This window comes from Rhea americana, unplaced genomic scaffold (assembly GCF_003343005.1).
Source record: "Rhea americana isolate MKP2758 unplaced genomic scaffold, rheAme1 scaffold_231, whole genome shotgun sequence".
In the NCBI taxonomy this organism is placed as follows: Eukaryota; Metazoa; Chordata; class Aves; order Rheiformes; family Rheidae; genus Rhea; species Rhea americana.
In genome coordinates this window covers 181,269-206,358 of record NW_028186348.1, presented here as the reverse complement: position 1 = coordinate 206,358, position 25,090 = coordinate 181,269, and the positions used below count along the sequence as shown (strand labels likewise).

The following is a 25,090-nucleotide window of genomic DNA, read 5'->3' as shown; positions in this document are numbered from 1 at the left end:
GCACCCTTCAGTGACTAGTGACTTTCAGAATGAAAGGAACAAGGGAGTTCTTAATGTTTTGTTTCATACTGAAGAACTTTATCCTATTTTGTCTTAAGTTAGCACTATATTCCATACCGTTCCATCAGAGAAATGACCCTTATGGCTGATCTTTCTTAGGATCTATATTTAACGTCCAAGGTTGTCCTTTTTAAGTGGATAGTGTACCAAAATGCTGTTGACTGTTTTAGCAGACTTAGCCCACTGAGTTTATCCTTATTTGAGTAGAGTATATAAATTACTCAAATTCAGATAATTCTTAAATAATATAAGTCATCAGCAAGTTTAAGTAATTCTTAGATCCTCCTTTTCGATAAGAAAAACAGTTGTCAGTTTGTCAGTGTTAGCTTTAGCTGTTTATCTGAATTTTGCATCTGAATTTGAGGGAGGGAAAGGAATAGGGAAGTTTTCTTTCTTTCTTTCTTTTTTTCTTCTTCTTCTTTTTTTTTTTTTTTTTTTTAAAAAAAAACTCCATTTCCTCTGCAGTTTGACTTCTCTTTAGGTTGTGCCCTTTCAAACTGTTGAACTTCACACTTTTTACCTGGATCGCTGGTAGCTCTCTGTACTAAACAATTTAAAAAATCAACAATGAAGCCTTTCCCTTCCAAAGCTTTTCACGTACTTTCTTTGCTTGTTCTTTTATTTAAAGCTATGTATCCCCTTAAAAAAACTTTAATAGTATGCTGACCTGTAGACTTAAAAATCCAAACATGACAAAACTAGTTTTACTGTGCTTTGTTTAGTAGAACTGTGTTGTTGCGCAGGAAGTTGTCTTAGTCTGTTCCTGTGGATTTCTTAATGTCTCGTTTCATCATTCAGATGATGCTAAAGGCAGCTTAGTGTGTGACATTACTGCGTGTCGCTCTGGAATACTGTTGCTGATGCAGTCGTCTTCATTTTGAGTGCATGGTTGCTTGACGAGTTGAACTTTCTGTGTCAAAGCCTATGTAAACGTTTTTGTTGAGTGGTAACAGCTTCATTTGGACTGTTCCGGTTTTACACCTTGAAACTAGGTTTGGAGAAATGAGCCATTACCAGTAAATGGAGGCGGGAGCAGGCACCAAAGATGAAAAAGTTTTAATTATGAAACAAATGTTGCCTCTCTCTCTTTTTTAGTTGCTTACTTTTGCTGATGCCCAGTTTCTTCAAGATAGATACTGTTTTTGTTTTAGAACACTTCCTTGTCCTAGGTTAACATATATTTATACTTTTTTTCATTTATATTTGTTAAACTGTGAGAAGCCCAAGCTATAAGTTTGCTCACAGTTGGCATTATATCAATCCATCCTGAATAGTCAATTCATTCATGAACCGTTTTTCATTTTATTCTATCATCTTCTTAGAGAAGTTGAAAACTTCAGCAGAGAACTGATTTGAAAGTGCTAATACTGGTTTTGCTTGATCAAAACATGGGACCTATCCTTATGAATCTGGATAGTATGCAAGTAATCCTTGTGGGTCCAGCACAATCTAAACTGAAGAGTTTTTGTTCCAAGTAGGTTTTTGTATCTATAACTCCCTGCTACTTTGTTCCCTCTGCCTCCAGAATCTGTCTGTCGTGCTAAAAACAGTGTAAGAAGTACTGCTGGCACTTAGGACCTGGGATGTACGCTCTCTGTAGGGAAGGAAATTCTATACCATGTGTTAAAGTTCTAGAGTAGTAAAATCTCTTAGGAAGAATGCTGCTGAATTTCATGAGCTGTTCTAGTGTGCACTGATAGCACTGTAGATACTGTGAATTCTAGTTAATTCTTTCACATCATACCACAGATACTGAGCTCACACTTAAGGTCGCATACCTTACTTCCCCTCTGTCAGCACGAAGTGAAATGAGTGTGAACGTTCTTCAAAGTCAGAACAGCCTAATACCAAGGGTTGGCCGAGGCACTGGCTGTCAGTGAAACGCCAGGAGGCAAGCAGGGAAAGCACGTGCAGGGTATACTGTGAGCACCTCTACTGGCCCTTTGAGAAAAGTGTGTTGTTTTGTGTTTCTAGCTCTCTTCGTATGCTAAAGCACTCTCCCTTTCAGTGAGAATGGGTGAGTGCAGTGTGTGTGTAAATAGTTTCCTTTTTCTAAAAAAGATTGTACATTTGTAAGAATTTTCATTAGGAAGTGTGATTTGTTTGGCCATTCCATTTTAACAGGACTCCAAGAAGTACCCAATCTAAAGAACAGAATGCCCTTGAGCATTGAATTGCTTCTCAGTTATCATTTGTCAAGTCTTTCAGTCTAATTAGCCTGCATGCAGTTAGCCTGTTGTCAGGAAATAATTACAAGGTGTCAGAATCTCCAATAAAAATTGATTTAAAGGGTATTTGTCTGCCTTAAGCGTTTCAGTTATTGCGCTTTTGTTGCTATGCTTTTAGTGATTGCCAACCCTTATCGTATGTGTTTGAGTAGGAGAATGAATCTGACTTAACAGCATTCAACACACATGTAGTCTGGTGTTTGTTACTTCACAGGCTGCTGGGTGCTCAGTAAATCTAGACTGAAAAGGTTTGTGGGGGTAGTGAGTTTAGTGTCATGAGTTGTGCCGCTGACTCCTGTGGGACAGCTTGCAGTGTGTGAAGCTGAGGGTCTGCATGAATCTTGGCAGGATGAAGCCCTAAGTGATAAAATACTTCAGAATGGGCACAGCTAGTTTTGCAGCACAGATGAGAGAAATGGCTGTGAAACATTTTTTTTTTTTTGATAGTCTCACAAAACTGATTCTCCATTTGCGGGTGACTGCTAAGTGTTATACTTAACGTGCAGTTCACCTCCAACTGAAAATAATCAAGTCATTGTGAGGGTTGTTTTTAAGAGAGTTATATGGTTAAAGGCTCTGTGAATTCTATTTGTGTAGTGTTTTTCCTGAACTAGCTGCCAGACTATCAGGAGAACCTGAAGCTTAAGTGTTCTTCGTGTGTTCTGAGAAGAACAGACAAGCTCAGACCTAGTGTGATACTGGGTTTTCCGAGTTGCTTTGTTTGGGGCTTTTTGTAGTTAACTTCTAGGGAAGGAAAAGGATTTCCTTTCAATATTTTACTTGAATAACAGTAGTAAATATTTTTCTCAGTAAAGAAGGAATTGATTTAAGATGAGTAAGTTTAGTTCTTTGAACAGAGTCAGCTGGGAGGCTGGCAGTCATCTTCCTCTTCTAAATGCGCAGTTGTTCCACGTGTCAAAACAAGCTTCCTAGATGACAGTGTAGCACTGTTCTCTGCAAGCCCCCACCCTTTGCAGTGAAGAGGAATGTGACCCTAATGTCAAGGCCCTTCTGAAAAAGCACTAGCACAGCACAAGTTGAAGTCCTTGGCAGGAGGGATGGGTTTGAGGGAAAGGATGTGCTTCTATACTACTACTTCTAGCTTCTTTCCTCTCTTACCAGCTGCTTTTTTATTCTCTCAGATGTCTGTCTTTGCTAAGCAGTAGAGTCAGAACTGCAATACAAATTAGGGCTCTTAAGGTACTACAGGGATTTCAGAGCACAAGGAGAGCAAGATCGTGCCTTCTAAAGCTTCTTAAACCAGCAAATAGGAACTTCTTTTTGTGAATATTTTTTTCCTGTTTATGGAAGCTTCAGTTTGCATGTAGCAAGTTTTCGGTCACCTGTAGTTTTAGCGGTGGTCACCGTAGTTAATCTGCAGTTGTGGCATGCATGTATGAACTTTGTGTAACTGTGTGAGGGTTTTTTTGAGAGAAAAAGACCCTGGTTTGTATATCACTGTGAGTAAACAGTCATACAGTTCAGTGTTACATACAGGTTGGGTGACTGCAGGTGAGGGACTGTGTCAAGAAATGTATCAAAGCTTTGACCAAGCAGATAATGATGTACAAAGCGTTCCTGGTACAGAGAGGAGTTGCCTGCAGCAGTGTCTGGGGAGTCTCCCTGACCCAGCCAAAGATACTGCCGTGAGGGTGCTTGCCGGGGGGATCCAGGCCGTGGACACTAGCTGTCCTGTTCGAGAGCTTTCTCATCAGTGTGCGCCTGATTCGCAAATCCCAACACAGCTTGTTTAGCAACATGCTGCTGTAGTCTTTCAGCTAGCATGTTCTGTCTGTGGGATCTGTCTCCTGCCCCTCTGTGCTGAGGGGCAAGAGATATCTGGCCTTGCCTTGAAACTTGCCCTTGAAACCTGGAAGGACTCTCCATGCACTCACCTTCAAGTTGATTACTTTTCCCCTCTGGGTGTTACGGATGACACTCCTAAGCTGACTATATGTGGTCTCTTACTGCTTTGCAATGGTTTCTGCATCGCTGTGGTACAGGTCCTGTGGTGTGGGAATGTCTCTCTGTTCTCATGACGACAGATTTGCCTTTGCCTTACAGTTTAACAACATATGGTGCACATTTAAAATAGCGTCTCTGAACAATGGCTTTTCAAGGAAGCGGAGAAAGTTTTGCTGGCCTAAGAACAGATGTGTGTTGGTTCATAGCCCCTTTTCTTTCCCATTCCTGATTCTATAAGGGGATTTAGAGATAGACTTCAAGTGGGATCTACCCCTTTTCTTCCCTCCCTGGTGCCCTTTTATGGCTGTATGGGAAGGATCCCACGGAATTCGTTTGGGGAGGGAATTGTCTGGTACACCACACAGAGGAGATGCCAAGTGGTGGGTTGGTTCTGTTTAATGCTTCCTTTTCATTTGGGATAAACCTTTTTTCCTCCCCACTGGAATGGTGGAAGATTTAAAAAGCTGATCCTGCAGTCCTGTCATATGTGTAAGAAAATTGCACAGCTGTCCTGAAAAAGCAACTGTGTTACGTAGAACTGGTATCCTGGCATGAGCCTAAGGATGAACTGATGATGGGATCTGCTGACTTACAGTCTCAGCAGTTATCAGACTGAAAAATCTTTTCGTCATATACCTACATCTAACACAAACACATGCCATAAAAATGTGGCAGTCTTGCTCCTGATCGGGGTGCACTGAGGATTGATTTCATCCTAAGTATTCAAAGAGTAAACTTAAGTTTGATGGCATGAAAGTGCAATGATTGATTAGGTTAATGTAGGACTTTATTCTAGTTGCTTTGTCTTCTGCCATGCCTAAGTGCCTCTAGTGAGTTTACGTTTGGCAAGTAAGTACGATGCAGTCTTAGAAAAAAAACATTTATGTCTCTTGTAGCTGTTCACGGTTCCGTGAAAGGTTACATGTGCCGTGCCTGTTTGTATTCCTAGTAATTACTGGCACAAGTGATTACACGGGGTTGAGGCACAATTATGATCAGCTTATAATTATGTCTGAAGGGGGCATGGATGTTTTCACAGATGGTTTCCCTGCTGGAATGAGAGACTCCTAGCCAGACTCTCCTTTTTCATGCCAGCTGTAAACATGTTACTTCTCACTGGCTGCTAGCGCGGCAACTTTTATTAGTGTTCTTGCAAGAATTTTCTAATCCTGCTCCTTCTCTCTGTGGTCCGTAGGGTCGTGCTGTTCATGGACTTGCAGTACAGTGCTGGTTCCGAGCAGCAAGGCAGAGAGGAAAGGGTCAAACAGAAACATTATGATCAAAGGATCTGAGTGCGCTTTTTATAACCTGCCCTCTTTACAACTGACATATAAGATGTCATTCTTGGTGTCTTAGTCATATTATTTGTGATCTAATAGGAGCTGCTGGCAGCATTTACACCAAGAACAGTCTGGTTTGTGTTCCTGTAGCAATACATTAATTTCCAAGACAAAACCTGCTGTTTAAATCTGCTACAGCTAGAATGGCAAAATAGTGAGACCTAATTTTGTGCTTTTCATCTATTGTAGGAGTTTGTAGTTTTTTGTTTTGTTTTGTTTTTTGTAAGAAAATGTTGTCAGGGAGCAGATGGTTCTTTCCATATGCTAATGTCATTCTCAGCTGTTTTGTTATATTTTAATCAGCTGTTCAAAGCACGACAGTCCAGAGGAGCCAGCCTGTGCTGGGGATGACAGTACTTGTTTTGGCCAGGTTTGACACCATACAGGATTATGGAGGGTGAATATACGTACACACTGCCTTAGTAATGGAAAAGATTGACTTCATTTAAAAACAAAACAAAGAAAAACCCACAACCCAGAGCTCTTTGACCGTAACATCGTTATCCTCCCAAATCCCATGGGCAGCTCTCCCCCAAGTGCAGCATGGGGCTGGGGGCAGCTCCCTGTCCCTGCTGCTGTCAGCCCGGCTGAGTGCCCACAAGAGCTGCCTCTGCACCCAGCGTCCCACGGGCCCCTCCTGGCCCTGCACCAGGACGTGGTAGCGGCGGGGCTAAGGGCAGCTGTAGGGCTTGACTCCAGCTGCGGTGGAGCAGAGGTGTTTCTGCACCTGCCCTGCTCAGTGCAGGCTGTGGCTGGGTTTGCCCTGCTTGATGGGGTGAGCCCCTGGCAGGAGAGCTGGGACGGGGTGGCTGCCCCTTCTGGAGGCGCAGAGGGGCTTTCGGGCACGTCAGTTTGGTGCTGGTTTCCGAGGTGCCTGGAGGGGTGACAAGGGGTGGCACAGCCTGCATGGCACATCCCTGTCACGCAGCAGAGAGCAAGCAGTTGTTTCTGGGGGTGTGGGTGAAACACACATCTCTGCTGACATGCCAAAGGGCAAGTATTCTGGTGAAATCATATCTGTGTATTTACAGTTTAACAATGTGGAAAACTCAATATAAAAAACACCAGTACTTTTAATGTCTTTCGCTTACACCTTAGATCTGAAGTGTTTCATCTTGACTGTATTTAGTGTTTTCTTTCTTGATAAAACATACAGTTAACATAGCAACTCTACTATTCTCTCTTTAAATGGAACTGGAAGGTCCATACTCGTTCAGGATTTTAGCCTGCAACTTAAACCTTGAGGTTTAATTCTGTCAAATGCTTTGGAAAATGTCCTGTAAAGATGGATCTGTGCTTCAAGAAGGAAGCTGAGAGAAGGCTTGTAACAGAATTGCTTTGCTGTCCTGCTGCCCTGTTACCGCTGTGCCCTGGATTACTGAATAGGTAAATACTTTTAGAAGGCAGACTGTGCATTAACCCAGCTCTGTCTTTAGCACTGCCCTCTTTTTTTTTTTATGCATGCTTACTGCTTACAGAGGCAACAGTGTTTGTGCTTGTAATTGTGTGTATTTTACGCACTCTTTGCGCGTAAGCACCGTTATGTTTGGAGTGCCATGCTGCACTTGGGAGAGTTTGCTGGTTAAGCGTAACTACAGGAGAGCCCTGCTGCAAATTGGAAACAATATGCTGTATGAGAAATTGGGAGAAGTATGAGGGGAATTAAGGTGTCTCTGGCAGGAATCAACAGTGTGGACAGCCTGGGAGTATAGGGCTGCTCGTGACTGCAGGGGTGCTGCAGAGCAGCGTAAGCACAGCTTGCGAGGAGCTGGGGTATTGCTAAGGCAGGGGAATTGTGTGCCTTTCGTTTGGTATTTGCTTTTGGGAAAGCAACAGTGACCTGGCCTCATGTATGGAGGAAGCCCAGTTAAGAGGAGAAAGCGGTGCAAGTCAGAAGCAAGAGGAGAAAGGGTGAGACCTGGCGCAATGCTAGCCACGCTGGCTGCTGGTGAGCCCAGCCTGTGAGCTGGCACGGGGTGTACGGCAGCCAGCGTGAGCAGCACCCGGCCCTCGCTCTCGCTGGTGCTGCCCTCGTCCTGGCAACTCGCCTCACACTTCAGTGGGGATGAAGGTCTCTGCAGATGCTTTGTGGCCAAGCTCAAGCCTGGGCCAAGGGGTACCAGCCTGGGCTCCTGCCACAGCTGGCCAGTGTCCCTTGGTCAGCCCCACAGCCCGGGTCTGCTGGTGGCCCTGTGTGGCAGCAGTACCACTGAGCAGGCTGATGTGCTTTGGGTATGGCTGCCTTGCTGCTTCACTCTCCCCGTCTGGAAACGGCTGAAGATTGGCTCTGATGGTCACCTCTCCTGATGGCAAGTTTGTCAGCCCTGTGGTTCCCTGCTCTGGACTCAAAGTTCCCTAGTCTCTCAGGTCCTGAATTCATGCTTGGTTGCTCTCTGTGAGCAGAGCGATGCAGATCATGGGGACCTTCGTTCTGATGTCCCCAGGCAGCCTGCAAGGAGGCAATCCTGCATGGGAGGCTGCAGTTTATAGAACAGTTTGGAAAAAAACAACCACAGGGCCATAAAGAGGCTAAACACTTAATGAAATAGATAACACGTTACATGTATGAATATTCAGTGTTATTGTGGGGCTTTATTGTATCCATGATTTCGTGTGTGTGTGTGTGTATGTATGTGTGTGTGTGTGTATATATATATATATATATATACACACACACATACATACACACACAATAGAGTGTATGTCTTATAAACGTATTGCCATCACTTATGACATCTTTATGACTATTTCTGGATACACAGCCTCTGAGCACATCTACAGCTGGGACACTGGAACCAGGATGGTGCTAAACCTGGAACCCAAACCAGAGCCAGACTTTGAAACAAGGATGCACAGGCTGAGGCCCTCCTGCAGGGCTTAGTAGCCCTGAGGCCAGTGCTGCAGTTCGTTGTGCAGCCCCTGGCTGTCCTGCTGTCACGGTGGCAAGGAGGCTGACTGGGGGACAGTGGTGACTCCAGACCTCTTCCACGTGGTGGATCATCATGCAAGATCCAATGACATCTGCAAACATCCCAGGTGGGGCAAATTCTGGCTGCTGGAGTGGGATGATGCAGAGGGCAAGCAACGCTCTGGGATTTGGAGGGACTGCTCTGAGGGATGGTATAGACCCGGTCCTGAGTTCCTACTGCACTCGTGACACTATGGCCATGATAATTTCAGGTGGGAGAGGGTGTTGGTGTGAGTGGAAGTTGTATTGATAGACATCACACAGATGATGGAGCTGTTGGACAGCATGGATGAGAGATCCTGGTTTCTCTAGCTTTAAACGTACAAATATGCAACATCAGATGTATGTGGCAGTGTGAAAAGCTGTATTTAAGTCTCAAATCTTAGTGCATGGAATAAAGCTGTAAGCATATATGCTCCTGCTGTGTGGTGGCCAGGAAAGCAAAAATTCATTTTGGCTGCTTCTTTAGGAACCAGTCTTTAAACTAGTGTTTTCCTAGTGTTTATCCTGAATGTCTTTTAGTGCTTTGGCCATTCTTTGGTCATTTCAGAAAATCTATCTAAATACATTCAAAAAACCACTGCAAAAGCTCTAACTTGCTCCTTTAGATTTAAGCCTCTTACGGCATTTGATCCAGGAATTGCTGCATTGTTAAATCACCTTTTGTTTGTGGATTAGTTCCCCCACCACTACCGCCGTTATTTCACACAATAGAGGCTGAGGTTTTCGCAGTTGTCTGAATTCAACACGATCGGCTTAAGCGTTTGTTTAGTCCTTGCTAAATCTAGTATGGGCATTTTGATATTCAGTGTCTCCTGGGCTACAGGTCATCTTTGGCTGACCAGTCATGATGAATTCAGACTAGACATTTTTGAGTAAACAGTCTGGAAACCAGAGTTCATCTTATTCAAGTAGGAGGCAGTACAGCATAAGGTGGTGAGACGGTAAAGCCTCAGTGAAAGCTAGGAAGATGAGCAGTTTCTGAGGAAAGCCAGAGGGAACTATCTGTGTGCCTACTACCTCAGGGTGCCACTGCCTTGTCATCTGGGTGGGCACTGTGCTTTAGTCTGCCGGCTCCCACTGCAGTGCTGGGGCTCTCCCGGGGCTTGGGCAGCTGCTGTCATGAGTCTCTGCTAGGAGAGGTTTAGTCTTAAATTAGAATTTATTACTCTGTGCAAGCAGCTGAGTTATTCATGCACATTGTGCAGATATATTTTGTAAATCTGGAGCAGTAAAATAGGCATGAAAACCTTTATCTGGATAAAGACTCTGGATTTAGTCTTTATGTAATCTGAGGATAGGAGTGAATTTTGAGATCCATTTGCAAAGCTAATGCTTGCAAATGTATTGCTGGATAACCTTGTTTATTGCTGCATCTGGCCAGAGACAGGCGAACTGCATTCCTCAAAATGTTCTAGTCAGTATGTGGCTGGCTGATGATAGAAATATCAAAATTCAAAGCTTTTTTTTTTTTAAAAAAAAAAGAGAAACCCACCTTAAGTTCAGTACTTTTGCTGAAACACACAAACTGTCTTGACTTGCTTAATGAGGATTCAGTCACCTGAAGGAAAGGATAATTCTGTGAGGGAGATGTTGTGGAGCACATTCCGAAGGTAGTCAAAGTGTGTTTAGATACTACAATTATTTCCACAAAATCTTTGTATTAGTTCACATAAATCAAATAAGCTGCTTTTCTCGGGCTGTCCTGTTTCTCTGAGGCTTCCAGACATGTCTCTGTGCTTCTGGGACATGTCACGCTTCCTAGCTTTGGGATGCAGGGCTGATATCCCACATGTGCCTCCAGGACTCTGCAGAGCTTCCTTCTGCTTCTGCCATGTTTCCAAATCTGTACAAATGCCGAAAGTTTCCAAATTCCGCCTAGAGAAAACTTCTCGTGAGAAAGGAGAAAATTTCTCATCAGGAGGGAGGATATGTATCTTAAAACTGAGTGCATGGAAACCTGGCCAGTGCTGTCAGTAAAGCTTTCTCTTAAACACTTTCTTTTGTGAATTTGGCCACAATGGACCGAACTTTGTGGCTGCACATTTCTCTGTTGCTGAGTCTGGAGTCCATGGGAGCCCAATGCATTTGGGAAAGTTTTAGTTCTTCTGTTACTTTTTCAGTGAACAGATGATTTTTCTGGTTTCCCTACTAGAATCCCCCCCCCCCCCCCCCCGAGCTGCCTGGTGAAGCTAGAAAATTGTCCTTTTCTTTAAACCCTTCCCAACGACGCGTATAAAATACGACATTGTTACTGTGTGTTTTTTTTTTTTTATTGTTACTATTTGTAATGTGTTAATTCACTGGAGTGTAGAACGTGCTGCTGTTGGAAATACTTCCATCTGAAGCTCTTCGTGCTGTTCTGTGCTTGTAATAATACATTGTCAGATGTGCGTTAGCATGTTCTGAAGCTTAACAGGACTCTTCTTTGTACATATCTGAGAAGGTATCAAATCATCTTTTAGCTTAAAGTTGACAAACCTCCTTGGGAAAGGAGTTTGTGGCAGTACTGTCACTAGTCCCAGCCTTAGTACACAGTGTTGAGCTAACCTTGCAGAGAGCCGGGGCAGATCCCAGCTGTTGATCCTGGCAGCCGTTTCAGTGTGTGAGGCTGCACCACCTGAAGTTGTGCCCAACTGACATGCTAACCTTTACTAACGACATGCTTAGTGAGGACAGTTTGTCCTCAACTTTTGACTGCGCTTGGGAGCTATTCAGGTAGGAGATGGAACAAGATCTCTTCTATCTTGCTCCATACAGCCTCTAGGCTGAATGGGATGACATTGCTTCCAGAGCCAGGACAGTGATTTTGGAAGGGCCACCTCCACACTGATGCCTTATCTGCCTGCGAACCTCGAGGGGCCTTCTGTCTCTGGTTCGGGCATGATGTTTGTAGGGGAACTGCTCTCATTTCCAGCTGTTGTCATCTCTGAGACCAACACATCTGTAACCCCTTCAGGATGCCCAAAGCCATGTAGTCACAGGGTAATGTTTGTTATGTAGCCTCATGGGTGTTCGGAAGGCTTTTCAGACAAACTGAAAGAGAAGATCCCTGCCCTGAGTATGCTGTATGAATTAGAGATAATGTTGGGGGATAAACATAAAAGGAAAAACAAAGCATTAAAATCAGTGAGAGGTAAAAATCTGAATACATGGAGGGATCTGAGCTGAAGAAGGGTAACAACAAACCATGGGTGGAAGTCGAAGACCCTAATAAGATGGGGGTTTCAGTAGCAAAAGCAAGCCATCTGTTGCCACTTGAGAACAAGAACAGATACAGTTTTCAGGAGTAGCTTTCTCCCTGTTCTACTCAAATTGTAAAATGTTGGCTGAATTATGTGATTTTTTGAATGAATTTTTAAGTGGCTGTTTTAAATTTTAAATATAAAAGTGACAGTTGTTTTACATTTTTTTAAGCCAATTTATCTCAGGAGTTACTGTTTCGTGAAGGAAAGGTGAAAGGTGTTTAACTTGGGCCCAGGTTTTTGCAAGGAGAACAAGAGCAGGGTGTGAGTGAACTCTTGGTCCCACTGAAGTCATTTGTATAAAATTACTGCTTTCTCGGGAGATAGAATTCCACCCCTGGCAATTGTAGTACACGCGAAAGAGTTTTCCAAGAAATATTCTATACGTATAGTGCCCCAGAACTCAGTTCTGGGGTTAAGCCACTGTGTCCTCTACCGAGTACAGCCTCCTGCTTTAATGGACATCCAAATCTGGGTAAAGGAGGAATCCCATGAAAGTGGAATCGTTGATGTTGTCAGCGTAGACACCGTTGTTTTCCCCTTCCCCGTACACTTGAAGCCAGACTTCTTCCCCAGCACTGAGATGGAGCAGCACAGAGCCGCTGGCTTGGTCAACGTTGTTCTTCTGGAACTGGTCGTAGGTGAAGAGCACCGCCTTGTCCTTCTTGTACAGGCTGACCTTGACATCCGACAGGTACACTGTGAGGTGGTAGGCGAAATAATACATGCCGGGGATGCTGCAGTGGAACTTGCCTGTGCTCGCGTCGTAGTGGCTCTGCTCGTTGTAGAAGATCTTGCTGAATCGGATGGGGACGTTGGGGTGAGGAGCTCTCCCCGCGAGCCCTACGCTGAAGGCGGAGCGGTAAATGTAGGCACCTTCTCCCTTCTCCCCTTTCATCCCTGGGTTTCCTGGAAATCCTCTTGGGCCTTCGATTCCATGGCTTCCTATTTCGCCCTTGTCACCTTTGGGGCCTTGCTCACCTGGGGGACAGAGTGGTAGTTGATGAGGTTGTTTGCACTGTGCTGGCAGCTGCTACGCACTGCCCCAAAATACTGAAGGAACAGCTCAACTTTGTGAAATGAGGGCTGCGTCCCCTACGGGAGGGCGCAGTTGCGTGAGGAGGCATAGGGACGTTGTATCTGCTGAGATGTCAGGAGTGTGTGCCTGATGCTTGGCAGGAAGAGGGGGCAAATGGCAGAGTTACCTGCAGGCAGGAATTTTGTAGGACTGTTTAGGAGAGGCCAGATAAGTTCAATATCCCCAGGACCAGAGACAGCACGTTTAAAACCTGCTCTACACCGTGGATCCTCTCTGGGATGGTGTGGCAAGCACTTCTGCAGACACTACTGTGTTTTGTGTGTGCAGAGCTGCTGAGAGCAAGCATTTGGAAAACCTTGTTAATTAAAAACAACCAAACCAACCAACTAAACCCTTTGACTTGCTGAGAGCAGCCGAAGCACAGACTGTGCAGCAAAGAAGGCATTTCTTCCCCCATGCCGTTCTTGAGAAGAGTGCTTGGTTACTCCCAGCCACAGCGTGTGTTTGTTCTTTGGCCTCTTTCTTTGCTGTCTTGTGCTCTCCCTTGTTTAATAAGAAATATGTTGTTTATCTGAAGACAGCTGAGAGATACGGAGTTTACTGGGCACTCAGGGAAATCAGTGGTAGTCTTTCTGTTGACCCCCATAAATATTTCATCTGGTTTCTATTAAGGTGTCTTTCTACCCTGAAGCTCAGGAGAGGCTTTTGGAGGCTGGGTTTCAAGTTTGGGGTAGATGGGCATTTCCCTGAAAAAGGAGGACAGGGCTGAGCCCAGTGCTTGAGGTGCTTCACGTCTCGAGCCTCTCCTCCTGTGTTTTCCCGTGGTTAGGTTTTGGGGAGGGGGACACGCTGTGACCACCTGCTCGGGGCTCCCGGCTCGTGGGGGGCACGAGGCTCGAGACTGTCGTGGGCTCCAGTGGTGACATTGCCAAAGCTCCTCACCAACCTTGCTCGCCTTTCTCTCCCTTTTGTCCGTCTTTGCCGTCCTTCCCGTCCCGGCCGGGGAGCCCGTTGTGGCCGGGGTAGCCGGGTGCTCCCCCCATCCAGTTGGCGCACGGTGCTTTGGGGTCGGGCTGGCCCTCCTGCGCGGCTGTCTCTCTGCTGCGGAGGGCCACCAGCAGCAGCGAGCACAGGAGGATGTGGGCTGCACCCCGCATCGTGGGTCCCGAAAGGCACAACGGCTTCCTTACCTTTAAAGGTTTTTTTTTGAGAGAGAGAGAGAAGAGAGGCAATGGAATAACGAAGAGACACGTAATAATAAACAGAGAGGCTGAGGTCTGAATCGACGTGCCCGACGGAGAGCAATTCTGTGTGCCGGCACAGCCCTCCGCGTTCAGCGCTCTTCTGCTGCGAGCTCCAGCGCGCGAGGTCGGGATGGGGCCGCGGGAGCAGCGGCTGACCTCGGCCCTGGAGGAAGGCCGGCGCGGGGAGGAGCGGGCCCGAGGTGCCTGCTCCCCCGGCGCTCGCAGAGCTCCTCCGCGCCGGCCGGTCGGAGGTCCGGGCCTGCGGCACGCGGGTCGCGTCCCACCGCCTCTGTGCTGAGCGGGTGCTTTCCTGCTACGTTCAGAGTTTGCTAACCTCGCTCTGTTTAGCGTTAGCAGAAAGTACGCTCGGTTTCAAATCACTTCTGAGTGGTAAAAATACCTTTTTTTCCACTGGAGTTACGTTTGGGGGCTAAAACGACACAATTTGCAAAGCGCCCTGGACCTGTAGAGTCTCGCTCTCCCTTCGAACCAGTTGCTTTGCTACCCAAAGCAATCGAGGCAGCTTCTGGAAACGGGCTGCTTGGCAATACGCGATGGCCAGCTTGAGGCTTTGCTTTAAGGCTCGCAGAGGTTAGCGGGACCTTCTGTGGGGTTTGGATGAGGCTTTTAGGAAGCAGGTACTTTAAAATGACTACTGCTGCGTGATACCGCTCCCTGGGCAGAGACTGTACCCGGGAGCAGAAGGGTGCCCTGCTGCGGGGCTGAGGGGTATAATGGGCGATGAAGGAGGGAGTAAAAGCGTGGCCACGAGAGTCCCTTAGCTTTGTAATTTCCAAGAAAAGCAGCATTTCAGAATAACTCCTTCGATGGGTTGATTTTCCTTATGAAAGCTATTTAAATGTCGTATTTTAAATAGTGTGTTATTAGCTCTGGCATGCAGGCTTCCAAGGAAGTTAAATAACAGAGGCTGACACCGTTTGGGTTTGTGCAGGGTGTGGGGGGTGCTCTGCATGCTAAGGCTCCGGCAGGCAGTAACAAACCGATGGAAACGGGGAGTCCTAACGCCAAGCCGGTCCAGCTGGGCTCTGCCCTCTGGTAGCCACCCCGGTGCTGCGGCGCCGGGGCCGTCGCCCCTGCCTGCAGGCGGTGTCGGGGCCGAGGGGCGCGATGCCTGGGCGCTCGCAGGCCGGGCTGGCCGCTGCAGCCCGCGGCGCGTCAGCGTTGCCGTGGTGTCTTGGGGCTTTGGCAATCGGCGAAAGCCCTTCGTTCCTCCGGGGCGAGGGTGCCGCGGAGCCTTCTGCCCGGCCGCGGGCCGTGGTCTCCGCGCCGGCGGTGGTCTCCGCGCGGGCGGTGGTCTCCGCGCCGGCAGCGCCCGCCGCCCCCTCCGCGCCGGCGCCCGGCCCGCGCCGTGCCGTCCCTCCGCGGTTTCTCGCTGTGGTCAGGCTACGCTATCTGTTTCTCTCCCTTCTAATACGAAGACCAGTGATACGCAAATGCAGAGTGATTTCCAGGAGAAACTGCTGTACTTGACTCTAATCGTAAGCGGTGTGCTTACTTGAGAAACTAAATTCTCTGGTGTAAGCGTGTCTCACCTAAGAGAAGTTTTAGGCTGTGTTTGCTAGGGCTGGGTTAGAACGTAACTATAGCCATAATAACCCATTACAAAGCCTTTGCTGTTTCTGTCTGTGCTTCAGTCTGATGCACATTAACGTAATATGAAATGGTCTGCAGATGTGGTTATGTCTGAATGTCGGTTGTATCTTTTTGGACAAGGGATAGATAAACTAAGCACTTCCCGTGCACTTCAGTCGATATAGAAGCTACCAAGGGCATAAAAGCTCCCGTGCATTATATAAATTTGTTTATTTATCAGCAGCAGTATCATCCGTAAGAGCAAAACTGTTAATGAAGTGCTACATGGTGACTCAGCTTGTGATTCAGAATTAAAATTTCGTATAACACTGTACATACATGCATATATATGAGAGAGCGCTTTCCACAAAGCGCAGCAAAAAAATCAAGCTGTTTTCCTACTCCGGTGCTCCCTGGCAAAGGGAACTAACCAGGGGCTTGGATCACAGTGATCTCTCTCCTCTCTGCAATCGTTTCTACGTCGTTAGTAGCACGCTTTCTGCTGGAGCTGCAGAGGTGACTTGCTCCACGGGGCTCCCAACTGCAACCTGTGGAGCACAAGGTTCTGGCTATGAGCGGAGCCAATTCCGTGAGATCTGGACCCAAACTGATCGTCCTGGGATTCTTCTAGGGAAGAAGTGAATCCAAAGGTCGCACTCTGCTATTTACAGTAAATGCCATGTGTTCCTGACTGCTTTTGATTTAGGTATTTTGATCTCTAAGCAGGAGTATAAACCTAAACAAGATCTGCTGCTCTTGGTTTAAAATAGTTGCTAGCTATTCTGAGAATAACTCTGATAAAGAAAACTTCCTGTGAACAGAAAAGTCTGTATGATTCAGCCCAAAAGAAGAGAAAACAGAACTTAAGGGAAAAAAAAGTCATGCTTACCAGCTGTTTGCAGTCCTAGTTGGCTTGCTGCAGTCTCTTTGGAAATGAAGTCCTGCTACTGCATCGCTGTCCCTAAGGGCACGAGGACCGTCAGCTAAGACCCTGCGTTTTCCATTTGCTATTGCGCATGCCGATTTAAAAGTTGGGATTTCCCATTAATTTTTCCTGGCCCTCATTTAGTTTAGGACCATTTATGTAAAATCCAGTCACAAAGTGAGAGCTTGAAAGATATCCTTAAAGGGGAAGAAAATAGTGGTTTGGAAATCTGAAACGAACCAAGGCAGAAATGGGATGTTAGAAGAGTCTGCGTTTGAAAGCTGGGTTGTCTAGGGCTTGACTTTGGCAATCCCCTCTGAACAAGCTGCAGCTCAGTGTAAATTGGGAAACTTTGTTAGCAGTGGCTGGAGAAAGTGTCTGCAGATTTGCACTAATGCGTTTGAGTGTGGGTGTCCCCCCCCCCCAGTGTGTCGGTAAATGAATTATTGTGTGAGACGCTTTTGCTTCTCTCTTAACAGCGCGAGCCGTTGCAGCGCGGAGGAGCGCGCAGCGGCTCCCGGCCCCGCCACCAAAGAAGGGAATTGCCCGCGGAAAGGGGCAGTGCTGCTGGGGCCGAGAATTTCGCTTTAAACAAGCCAGACAGCTTTGTGCTTGTGAGCGACTGGCGCGTGTGCCTGCTATGGTAAATGTTCAGAGTAATTTTAGCCCAGGGACGGTTTTCAACCTATCACAAATTCTGGCTTTAGGCCAAAACAAAGTAAGTCTAAGTAATTCTTTTTTTTTTTTTTTTTTTTTTCCTTTTTTGCTGGGCATCTTGCCTTCCAAACTGGAAGCTGCAGGATGTTGAACCTAAACCTAACCTAGAGGAGGTTTTCCTAGGCTTTCCTCTCTGATCGTTCCAGCGCAGGTCCGAGTTAACCAGATGAACCCTAGACAAACCTCTCACGTTAAAATTGGATGAGAGCAGTTACTCTGTGCAGGAAGGGATGTGGGGGCGCTTCTGCACCAGCGTGAGTTAATGCTGACCCGAGGGGCAGTCCTCGGGAGTGGCAGAAATTCATCCAGTTAACGGGACAGTGTCCCGAACTACTGAAGTGTCGTAAAGAACTGGCTATCCAGAAGGAATAAAATGAAGTTTAAATAAATGCATAAATAGTTTCCTCTAGGTTCAGCTGGGAGTCAGCAAGGGTAGATTTATAAAGTGTGGAGGAGGAGAATGAGAAAGGGAGGAGCAGTAAAATAGCTGCTTTCCCCCCCTTATTTTGGTCAAGCTGTTAGTCCAGCATTTGGAGAATTTGCTGCTTTTTCTTTCTGCCCCCCCACCCCGCACCTGCCTCTTGACAGTGTTTTTTCCAGGCAATACTGAGACTTAAAGCTCCCTCGTGGAGCCCCGGTAGAAGGGGATGGGGATCTAGCCGGACCTGCGGTTTTCTTGTAAGCGTAGCGCGCTGCAGCTTGCGCAGCGTGCTCGGCCCGCTAGCACGAGACGACTGCGGCGTGCAGAGCAGCGGCTTCGCCGGCCCCGCTCCCGGGGCGCGCCGGGGCCGGCCGCCCGCCCCGCTGCCGGCCCAGCTCCGCGCGGCCTCCCCGGGGCCCCGCTGCCGGGGCAGAGCCCGCGGCGCGCCGCCAAAACCGCCTCTCGCTCCTCTCCCGTGCCGCGGCGTGCTGTCTCCGGAGGAACCGGCGGGGGAGTGGGCGCCTGCAGCTGAAATTTGAACTTTTTTTTTTTCTTTTCAAAAAGTCGTCCCGGACTGGGACGAGGCCCGCGGTATCCGCCCACGCGGTGCTTCTCCGAGGTGGGTGCTCTGACCAGGGCTGGGGGTCTTTTCGGCATGGAAAGCGGCCACCTAAACGATGATTATTAATTCCTGAAATGCCTTTTCCTCTTTACACTGCACGCAGCAGGCCGACAGCGCGGGAAGCGGTGCCAGAAATCCCTGGGTGAGCCTGACCTGGTTTTCTCTCCTGGGCCTCATCCAAATGCAAAGATGGATCCCGGTTTTCACTGTGAATAAAAATAAGCAGAACATTGCATTTAGCTGTCTATAAACAGGATTAAAGTAAAGCAGGAGCCGCTGGCTGCCCGGGCTGTGCTCTACGAGCGCCGGCGCGCTCCGCGCTGGCCCGAGGCGGCGGGAGCGTGCTGTTCCCGGGGAGGCTGTGCGGTTGCCCAGGTCGGGCTGGCCGTGCGGTTTTGGTGCTTTTGAGCCAAGTTACTGATTTCTCAGCCCGTTTCCCACAGACAGGCGGGCCGAGGAGCCGGCGTGTTGCGGGGGGTTCGGCATAGGGGGGGACGGGGCGGGGAAGAGGGCGAAAACCTCGAGGACCTGGTGTGCGGAGAACTCCCCCCAAACAGCCCTGGTGGGAGCTCCGTCGCCAGCCGCCGCTTCTCCGGGCGAGCTCGCCTTTCCCGTGGGAGCCGCGAGAGGCGGTTCCCCAGCCATCCCCGGGCGCCCGGCGGGGCCGCTTCGGGTGCCGCGGCCGGAGCGGCAGGTAACCGCGCGGTCGCCTGAGGTCTGTCTGCGTGCACTGAAAAGCGTCCTCAAAAGTAAGCGCGTTATTGATCGAGAGAGCGCGTCTGAGTAATTTAAACGTGGAGAACAGCTGGCCTCTTTGCGCCAGTGAGTTCCCACGCTAGCCGGCTCAGCGGGTCCCGACGATAGATGGTGCTAACGGCGTCCCCGCCGCGGCTGCGGCCGCTGCCGCTTTCCCGAGAGCCCGCCTCGGCGCTGAGCGAGGCCCTGGGCCTCTCGGCTCGTTCAGCCCTGAGCTTACCGCTTCTCTAACGAGCGTTTCTCTACCAGAAACCTCTTTTTGTACGTTCGGATCTATTTTGCAGCCATCCTCCCCCTGGAAGAGCGGCGTACTCAGCGGAGCAGCGGGCGTTTGCATGCTGGTTTCCTGCTGGGGTCTCGAGACATCGGGAACGTAGTCGGCTTTCGATGGCAGCGTTGGCAGAAGGTCTCCTGCGTTTTCCGCCTGCTCGGTCCTGCCGTGTCCCTTTCCCCGTCTGTTTGTGGCACTGTGCTGTGCGCAGGAGCGGAGATTTGATGAAGCCTAAAATACAAAGGAAAATAAGCAGGTAGGGTTTTGGTGGGGCCTTTGCTGCCTTGGTGCAGCGTGACTGAGGGACAGAAACACGTGGGAGCCGGTGGCCCGTCTTTCGCGGCCGAGCCGCTGGGGGACGGAAGCGGCAGGTCCCGCGCTGGCCGCGCGGCCTCGTCACCGCTTCCCCGCGAGGCGCTCGGCTCCTAGAGCCCCTGCGCGGTGCTCCCGGCTCGGGGCGGAGGTGTTGCCGGGAAGAGCAGCGTGTGCCGAGAGGCTGCGCTTGCCGAGGTCTGACGGGAAAGGGGAGCGGACACCCTTCCTAAATTGCAAAACGCAGATGAAAGAACTGCAGCCAAATCCAATATTTGGCCGTGCCGCGTCAGGAAACGGAAACTCGAAAGCAAGAAACCCACCGGCCCCCCGAAGTGCCGGGGGCTGCTGGCTTCACAGCCAGCGGGACCGTGCTCCTGGCGTGAGCCGGCCCCCTGGGCCCGTGCCCGCCGGGGCGCCGCAGCGCTTCGGCGGCGCCGGGTTAGGCGAGCTCCGAAACGCCCCTTGTCCGTGTCCGAGTTGGCGCGCTGCCGCCCGCTCGGAGCGCGGCCGGGGCGGACAAACGGCCTGTGACGAAAATAGCTTTGGCGGGGCCCCGGCGATGGGGCAAGGTATGCGCAGGAGGAGGATCCGCAAGCTGAGGAAGTGCCTTGGATGCAAAAACCGCCCCAAGGCAGCTCAGAATTAGCGCGAGCACGGGAGGCTACGCTGACCTGCACGAGCGTCCCGGGAGACGTGGGTCCTCCGTCGTGGGTCCTCCGTCGTGGGTCCTCCGTTGACTCTAGTATTGATCCAAAGCGAGCAGTTCCCAGTAAGCTCTGCCTGGAAGCAGCTGGCTCCCTGCTTTTTGCAGAGCGATCGATGGAGCTTTTACGATGCCGGTTCTTGCAGGTCTGCCCGGGCGCAGCCCTGGGGCAGCTCTGAAAGCCTCCTGGAAGGCAAGGAGCCTGCGAAGCAGCCCTTGCGGGAACCGATGCGAACGCCTGGCTTCCAGGAGGCGAGATGTGCCGGCTGCCCAGCTCTCCCCAGGAGGCGCTGCTGCCTCCGGGAGAGCTCTTGGAAGGGCGGCAGCCCGGGCTTGACGAGGGAAAGCAGACCCTCACCTGCTCGTCCTTCCACGAGACGCGGGGGCTGCTGCGCGCCGCTGTGAGCAAAGGCCCACCACGGCCACCCGAGGTGGCACCTCCAGGGCTCCCAGGCTCGCTCAGCTGCCGCTTCCTTGCAGATGACCTGTGTTTTGTGAGTGATGTGGCTAATTTAGCACTATGATGAACGTACATATCTAGTTGGGCATATGGATATGCCAGGAGACCACCACTGCAAAGCTGGCATGTGCCACTAACTCCTTTGTAACATACGTCTCCACTCCAGCCTAGTAATTTAAGAAATTCCAATAGTCTTTTACTTCAAAATACAAGTAAAGTGCTAAAGGGTAACAGCTTCTGTTTCTCCCATCATTTACAAAATTGAATCACTTGAAAGCAAGGACGTGATTAATTAAAGCTACTATGTATGTTACGTTCTCCATAAAATGAAATATTATTGTGGAGTATGAATAATGCATATTTCATCAAGAAACTGTAAACTTGACCAAAAGTGATTACTATATGTTTTTTCCTTTGGGCCTGTCGGAGTGTAAATGAGCACAAAATGCTCTTTGGGAAGTTGCACAGAATGATACGTCGATGGCCCTTTCAATGGGTGTTTGCTTATATTTAGTAGAATGCATTTATGGTTGTTGCAGAGCTAGTACAAGTCTTAAAAAATGAGTAATTAAAGACATCATAAGTGCTTGTTCTTCTGATGTAACGGCCAAAACCACACTGTGACTGGTTTTAGCAGTAAATTGTTTTTTTCTGGAATTAAATTACTTTGCCTCTGCTATGCGCTTTGCCTCCCTTTCATTTGAAAGCCCATGACAGTTCATTTTTAGCTATCACAATATTTTATATTTTTCCAGCTTTGGAAACCATCTTCCAGTCTCCCAGCCCCAGAGGCAGGTCACCATGGCAGGGCTTGTTTTCGGCTGCATTGCAGCGTCTTGCGCTGCCTCTGCCAAGATGCTCAAGCACCAGATGGAGGACGCGGTGTGGCAGACGAGAGCAGGCTTGGGTCCTCGTGCAGTGTCACCGCAGAAATGCCGAACAACTTGCGTCGAATATAACGAGTGCTGCATTCAAAGCATGCATTTGCCGGAGTGAGCTACACTTAGCAGCCTCAGCTACAAGCAGAGCCCTCGTGGGCTTCTCCTGGGTGTTTGCAACTCAAGCCCTCAGCAGAGACCATGCTTCTTGCTGCTACAATACCTCATGTTTTAAAAAGCCTTGTTTCGAAAAGCCTCTGCAAATGCACGTGCAAAACATGCAGCTTTTTGTGTTTGCAGAGACCCAAGCCCATGCTAAAAGACCAGTTATCTGCTGGTGTAGGCTGGGTAAAAGTGGGTGCCATGAACATCTGGTTGTATGTGTTAACTACTGCACCCGCACCTTTTGTAACTTTTGAAAGTTAGGAAGACCACCTCAAAATTATTCCTGAAGGCTGCTGTTGGCAAACGAGTATGTAGATTTTCCTAAGTAGAAGAGCTTAACCTGGACTGTAGGTATGGATAATTTTTTTTCCTCCTCTCCCCAAATAAAGGGATGAAGAGACAAGCAGGATACAGAGCTCAGGAAACAAGCGTATGTGTGAGCAGCTGTGATGCTGTACGGTCCCAAAGGTGCCAGGGAGTAGTATTAGGGCCTCGTCACTTTAACTGCATTGCCACAGAGGTGCAAACTCTGCAAGGATGAGCTGCCTCGCTCTCGCCTTGGCCGCTGTCGAGAAAGGAGTGTTTGCAAGAGGCGCTTGCTGGGGAGGACAACACAGGGATGGGGACGGTGCTGTGAACACCAGGGCCGGCTGGCAGCTGTGGGCCTCCCTGCCCTCAGTCCCGAGGCGATGAGAAAGGCCCTCGACAAAAGCTGTGGAGCTGGACAGCCCAGAAAGCAAGCACTTCTGCATTAAAAGGCCTTTTCTGGTGCTCCTCTGTAGGTTTTTAACGTGATTCATATGTCACCACCTGGCCAATTGCCTACAGCTAGCCATCCGGCTTGCTCTCCTGCTCCTCTTTGCAATGTTTTCTATGGATTGGGTTCAACTGTATAAATTCATCTCTTTTTACGTTTATAATCGCTATGAGACTGGTGTCTTTAGCAGAGATTATTCCTTCCTGTTGCTTTGGCAAGCTAGTACCAGCTCCCTGCTGTCTCTCTTCTCAGATAACACAGAGGTCCTCTGAATAGCAAGGAGAAAAACACACACACAAAAAGAATCTCAGCTGCTTCTTTCTGCAATAGCTACACATAGCTGCTTTACTGAAAATTCCCCCAAATGCTTCTCTTTTTTGACTTTGTATATGTTTGCATCCTTAAGACTCTGTCAGTGAAGCGTGCTGCTGGCTCATTGCTTGAGATGGGTATAGAGAATCTTTCTGATAGGAAAAAAAAAAGAAAAAAAAAAAAAAAAAAGGAGGCAAGGAGAAGAGGGGGCCTTTTGCACAACCAAAGAGGAAAAATGAAGGAAATTCCAAAAATCAAACTAAGGTGTGACATGTGCATTCAGCATGAAAAACACCCAAATACCTTTAGTCTGGGAACAGAAATGGCCCCGGATAAAACGTATAATTCAATGTAAATTTGTAATTCAATGCGAGTCAGGGCAAAAACCAGTTCGTGTGTCTGACCAAGACTGCTGATCCTAGGGAGAAATCAGTATTTGCATCATTACGTTATTTTGGGGAGGGCATGCCAACAGCTGGGCTCTTTCTCAGCCCATCACCTCTCTCAGCAGGGAAACCATCCAGCAAACTTCTCAGCTGTGTGGTTTTGCCCTGAGGTCCGTGATGTCTCTGCTGTCTGAACCCCTCACTCCGCGGCATCCTGCACTGCCTAACTGGAGGAAAGCTGCAGAAACCACCGGGTTGGACCATCCTCGTAGCAGAGCAAGTGGGGAAGGAAGGGCAGCACCGCTGCGGGCATGGGAATTGCTGGTTCCCAGCGGGTTCTGCTCTTCCACAGCAGCTGCAGGACACAGGAATGATCCGTGCGGGCCATATGCCGGCCTGAGCAGTACACGGGGCAGGATCTGGCCCCAGACTATAGCCTTTCTGTTTGTTTTCACTCAGCTTTGTCTCTGCAAATATTTTCATTAGACTGAACCATAAATAATTTCTTGCAGCTTTGCCATTTTAGTTTGTGATGAGCCTGCAAATGTCAACATATGTTTATCGGAGATAATCAGGCAGCTTTTGTGCTTAGTGGCTTTGTCATCTCTCACTCTCCTCCTCCTTTTGTTCCTGGGCTTGCTTTGTCTCCTACTCTTCTGCGGGCTAAATAGGTCCAGCTCTTGCAGTCTTTCCTCATAAGAGAGATGTTTCCATCCTCTAATCATCTTCGTAGCTGTACGCTGGACTCTCTGCATGTCTTTCTTGTACTGGGGAGCCCAGAACTGGACACAGTACGAGATGAGGCCTCACCAGAGCTCAGTACAGGGGCAGAATCACCTCCCTCAACCTCCTGGCAACACTCTTCCTAACGCATCCCAAGATACCATTGGCTTTCTTGGCTCCAAGGGCACATTGCTGACTCCTGGTTAACTTGTCCACCAGCACTCCCAGGCCCTTCTCTGCAGAGCTTCTTCTGATAGGTCAACCCCCAGCCTGTACTGGTGCATGGGGTTATTCCTCCCCAGGTGCAGGACTCCACACTTGCCCTTGTTGAACCTCAGGAGGTTCCTCTCCACCCAGCTCTCCAGCCTGTGCAGGTCTCTCTGAATGGCAGCACAGCCCTCTGGTGTGTCAGCCACTCCTCCCAGCTTGGTGTCATCAGCAAACTTGCTGAGTGTGCACCCTGTCCCTTCATCCAGGTCAGTGATGAATAAGTTGAAGACTGAACCCAGTACTGACTCCCGGGGGGACATCACTAGCTACAGGCATCTAACTAGACTCTGCACCACTGATCACAACCCTCTGAGCTCTGCCTTTCAACCAGTTCTCAATCCACCTCCAGCTCCACTTTCTGAGCTTACTTATAAGGATGTTAAGGGAGACAGTGTCGAAAGCCTTGCTAGGGTCAAGGTAGACAACACCCACTACTCTCCCCTCATCCACCCAACCAGTCATTCCATCACAGAAGGCTCTCAGATTGGTCAAGCAGGATTTCCCCTTGGTGAATCCATGCTGACTACTCCTGATCACCTTCTTTTCCTCCATATTCTTGGAGATGACATCCAGAATGAGCTCAGAATGAGCTCAGTCCTCCAGCTTTCCAGGGATGGAGGTGAAGCTGACCAGCCTGTAGTTGCCTGGGTCCTCCTTCTTGACCCTTTTGGAGACTGGAGTGACACTGGCTTTCTCCCAGTCCTCAGACACCTCTCCTGTTCTCCAT

The 25,090-nt window shown here is 48.8% G+C and overlaps 1 protein-coding gene across 1 annotated transcript; it reads right to left on the bottom strand.

Moving 5' to 3' along the window:
- Window positions 1-10,809: 10,809 nt before the first annotated feature.
- ADIPOQ (adiponectin, C1Q and collagen domain containing) lies at window positions 10,810-16,733 on the bottom strand. Its single transcript, XM_085306083.1, has 3 exons — window positions 16,572-16,733; window positions 13,792-14,035; window positions 10,810-12,787 (listed from the first exon to the last, which is right to left on the bottom strand). The coding sequence occupies exons 2-3, from the start codon at window positions 14,000-14,002 to the stop codon at window positions 12,261-12,263; spliced, it is 738 nt and encodes a 245-aa protein (XP_085162209.1). The 5' UTR covers window positions 14,003-14,035; window positions 16,572-16,733; the 3' UTR covers window positions 10,810-12,260.
- Window positions 16,734-25,090: the final 8,357 nt, after the last annotated feature.

Bases quoted from the DNA above. Each gene is read 5' to 3' on its own strand.
- ADIPOQ (XM_085306083.1), bottom strand. From the start codon at position 14,002: ATGCGGGGTGCAGCCCACATCCTCCTGTGCTCGCTGCTGCTGGTGGCC. The intron at 12,788-13,791 runs GTTGGTGAGGAG...TCTGTCCCCCAG, and splicing joins GGGAGAGAAAGGCGAGCAAG to GTGAGCAAGGCCCCAAAGGT.